At 47.9% G+C, this 4,250-nt stretch overlaps 1 protein-coding gene across 1 annotated transcript; it reads left to right on the forward strand.

Annotated features, from left to right (window-relative positions):
* Positions 1-2,843: 2,843 nt before the first annotated feature.
* Positions 2,844-3,278, forward strand: LOC136515923 (3'-5' exonuclease-like). The gene has a single exon (XM_066509373.1). The coding sequence runs from the start codon at positions 2,844-2,846 to the stop codon at positions 3,276-3,278; it is 435 nt and encodes a 144-aa protein (XP_066365470.1).
* Positions 3,279-4,250: the final 972 nt, after the last annotated feature.

Consider the following 4,250-nt stretch of genomic DNA (forward strand, 5'->3'; position numbering starts at 1 on the left):
TATCGCATCATATAAAGCACGTCTGTATGTGCGTACGTGTGTCCAACTTTTTTTTTGAGATTGTGTGTCCAACTATTGGATGCATGTGTAGCATTGTGCATGTGTAGTATTGCATCATAGGGAGGTTCGGACGTCCGGGTACGTCTTGTTATTAGGTCGGCGGCCCATAGCCCCACGCTCGCCCGAACTGGGCCGGCCCATGGCCAGTATAAAAAGAGACATGGTCAGTAGAACAGCAACAATTGTTTTAAGAAAAACACATGATAGAACAGTTGTGTATAGCTGATAGGCGTCGACAGACAATTCCATGCACTACGGTAGTAGTAGCTAGCAGCGCTCGCCACCCAGCGGACATGGCCGAGGACATCCATATATGGGCATGTCCGGGCCAGGGAGCCATGGTGGCCATCGGGGATTAGTAACTGTGCCGGCAGGAAGCAATGGGCCAACACCCAGCGCGCGGCATGAAACCCTAAACCTCGGAGAGAAGAACAGAACGGCTACGTACAATGGGTAGATCGACGAAACCCTAAACCTCCTCCACGTCGCGAGGGGAAGTTGCACGCCAAAACACTGCGCCACATGAGGGAAAAGGCGCGAAGGCGAAGGAAACCTCGGATACGCGTGATACTGCTGCGCGTAAATTAAGTTGGAGAGTCAACATTTTTTTCATCTTTCTAAAAACAAAGTAGATAATTCATCTAGCAAAATACAAGTTACAATGTCATCAATCTCTGGGTCAACTTGGAAGCTATGGTAGCGCAGCAGCTCCTTATGGGGGCGTCTTTTCTTCTTGTCTTCGTTGGAAGCTAGAGACACAGCATGATCAAAAGCATTGTTCCACATCCAGTTCCTCGTCTTCTTTTCTAGGGAGGCTGGGTAGATCATGATCTTCTTTTCCTTGTCCTCGACAAAGCACAAGTGTCCTCCCTCGATGGGAACTGGAGACTGGGAGAGGTGGAGATCAAAGCCATGCTTACTCCACGGCATGTCCCTAATCTTGTAGGATATGAAGGCGTCGGATGTTGCGTACTTGATCTGTTCCTCCGTCAACCTAGGCAGGTGCCAGTTTTTGAAACGAACAGCCGTACCTTTGAATTCAACGTCCACGTCCAGCAAGTCTCGCCTGAGCATCGCGAGGCTTGCCACCTTGCGCCACTTTCCTTGGATGATGAAGGGCGCCATGGCCTGCAGTTCCACTACCTTTGAAAGCTTGATGTTGTGCTAGAGCCGCAGCCGTTCCATGTCGCCGACGATCGCGACACCGACAAACACGTGCCCCTCGCCCGCTAGGAACCTCTTGAGGCAGTCAGGGATAGTACCAGCGATGCCCACCTAGAAGAGAAGACACTGATTGCGGACGCATATTTGTAAGAGGGCCATCTTGTCCTCCCTCTAATAACATTCCTCATCTAAACCGACGATGAGGGGCTCCTCGCCGTGGATTTCTCCGAGAAAGCAATCCACTATCCGGGCTCTAGACATGACCATAACCCAGACCTTGTTCTTGCTGACCATGATCGTCCTTTCCTGCATGGAGCCAAAATGGTAGTGGGGAAGGGGGAACGGTAGTGAGATGAACCAGTGCGCAGTGGAGCGAGATGAACCGGTGCGAATGGAGCGAGATGAATTGGTGTGAATGGAGCGGTACGGTGGTGGGTCTAGAGGTTATATAGTAGACCAAGCGGTGGTGTGGCCAAGCGGTATAGTGGTCAGGCGGTGTGAATTTGGGGATGGGATGCGAGGAGTGACAAAGTTATAAACCGTTCGGGCTGCAACGGACGAGAACACATATTTCCCAAGTGCATCGCTTAGTTTCAATCATCATCCCTGATTAACAACATGGGTAATGCTAAGGTACACCTTTTACTTACTAGGAGGTAATACCTCAAATAAATCTGAGCCGTTGATTTGTTTAGCATTTTTAATTAATTAATTGATTAAGTGACCTAGAAAAAGGAAAAAAAATTCTCAAATCCTTCTCATTACGGCATGCATAAGTGGACTTGCATGTCCTTCCTTATCTATGCTCACGGAAATATCCTTCCTTTTTCGTGTTTAGAATCGATTACGGCTATTGACAATATACTTCTTTTTATGAGTTTTTATTTATCAATCTATGTTATATATTTATATTTTAAATCCTTATGTGTATAATTATTTTAAATCCCACCCGATACATGATTAGGATAAAATAATTATATAAGGAAGGACATGCAAGTCCACTTATGCATGCCGTAATGAGAAGGATTTGAGAATTTTTTTTCCTTTTTCTAGGTCACTTAATCAATTAATTAATTAAAAATGCTAAACAAATCAACGGCTCAGATTTATTTGAGGTATTACCTCCTAGTAAGTAAAAGGTGTACCTTAGCATTACCCATGTTGTTAATCAGGGATGATGATTGAAACTAAGCGATGCACTTGGGAAATATGCGTTCTCGTCCATTGCAGCCCGGATGGTTTATAACTTTGTGACTCCTCGCATCCCGTCCCTGAATTCACACCGCCTGGCCACTATACCGCTTGGCCACACCACCGATTGGTCTACTATATAACCTCTAGACCCACCACCGTACCGCTCCATTCGCACCAATTCATCTCGCTCCATTCGCACCGGTTCATCTCGCTCCACTACGCACTGGTTCATCTCACTACTATTCCCCCTTCCCCACTACCATTTTGGCTCCATGCAGGAAAGGACGATCATGGTCGGCAAGAACAAGGTCCGAGTTATGGTCACATCTAGAGCCCGGACGGTGGAGCGCTTTCTCAAAGAAATCCATGGCAAGGAGCCCCTCATTGTCGGTTTAGATGAGGAATGTTATTAGAGGGAGGACAAGATGGCCCTCTTACAAATATACGTCCGTAATCAGTGTCTTCTCTTCCAGGTGGGCATCGCTGGTACCATCCCTGACTGCCTCAAGAGGTTCCTAGCGGGCAAGGGGCACATGTTCGTCGGTGTCGCGATCGTCGGCGACATGGAACGGCTGTGGCTCCAGCACAACATCAAGCTTTCAAAGGCAGTGGAACTGCAGGCCATGGCGCCCTTCATCATCCAAGGAAAGTGGCGCAAGGTGGCAAGCCTCGTGACGCTCGGGCGAGACTTGCTGGACGTGGACATTGAATTCAAAGGTACGGCTGTTCATTTCAAAAACTGGCACCTGCCCAGGCTGACGGAGGAACAGATCAAGTACGCAACATCCGACGCCTTCATATCCCACAAGATATGGGACAAGCTGCAGAGTAAGCATGGCTTTGATCTCCACATCTCCTAGTCTCTAGTTCCCATCGAGGGAGGACACTTGTGCTTTGTCGAGGACAAGGAAAAAAGATCACGACCTGCCCATCCTGCCCAGAAAAGAAGATGAGGAACTGGATGTGGAACAATGCTTTTGATCATGCTGTGTCTCTAGCTTCCAACGAAGACAAGAAGAAAAGACGCCCCCATAAGGAGCTGTTGCGCTACCATGGCTTCCAAGTTGACCCAGAGATTGATGACATTGTAACTTGTATTTTGCTAGATGAATTATCTACTTTGTTTTTAGAAAGATGAAAAAAATGTTGACTCTCCAACTTAATTTACGCGCAGCAGTATCGCGCGTATCCGAGGTTTCCTTCGCCTCCGCGCCTTTTCCCTCGCGTGGTGTAGTGTTTTGGCGCGCAACTTCCCCTCACGACGTGGAGGAGGTTTAGGGTTTCTTCGATCTACCCATTGTACGTAGCTGTTCTGTTCTTCTCTCTGAGGTTTAGGGTTTCATGCCGCGCGCCGGGTGTTGGCCCATTGCTTCCTGCTGGCACAGTTAATAATCACCGATGGCCACAATGGCTCCCTGGCTCGGACGTGCCCATATGTGGAAGTCCTCGGCCGTGTCCGCTGGGTGGGGAGCGCTGCTAGCTACTACTACCGTAGTGCATGGAATTGTCTGTCGACACCTATCAGCTATACACAATTGTTCTATCGTGTGTTTTTCTTAAAACAATTGTTGCTGTTCTACTGACCATGTCTCTTTTTATACTGGCCATGGGCCGGCCCAGTTCGAGCGAGCGTGGGGCTATGGGCCGCCGACCTAATAACAAGACGTACCTAGGCGTCCGAACCTCCCTATGATGCAATACTACACATGCACAATGCTACACATGCATCCAATAGTTGGACACACAATCTCAAAAAAAAAAGTTGGACACACGTACGCACATACAGACGTGTTTTATATGATGTGATAGTTATATTTACAACTAATAATAAA

Source organism: Miscanthus floridulus, chromosome 17 (assembly GCF_019320115.1).
Source record: "Miscanthus floridulus cultivar M001 chromosome 17, ASM1932011v1, whole genome shotgun sequence".
NCBI classification, from domain to species: domain Eukaryota; kingdom Viridiplantae; phylum Streptophyta; class Magnoliopsida; order Poales; family Poaceae; genus Miscanthus; species Miscanthus floridulus.

What these genes read in the sequence shown, in the direction of transcription:
- LOC136515923 (XM_066509373.1), top strand. Translation starts at nt 2,844, where the DNA reads ATGGCCCTCTTACAAATATACGTCCGTAATCAGTGTCTTCTCTTCCAG.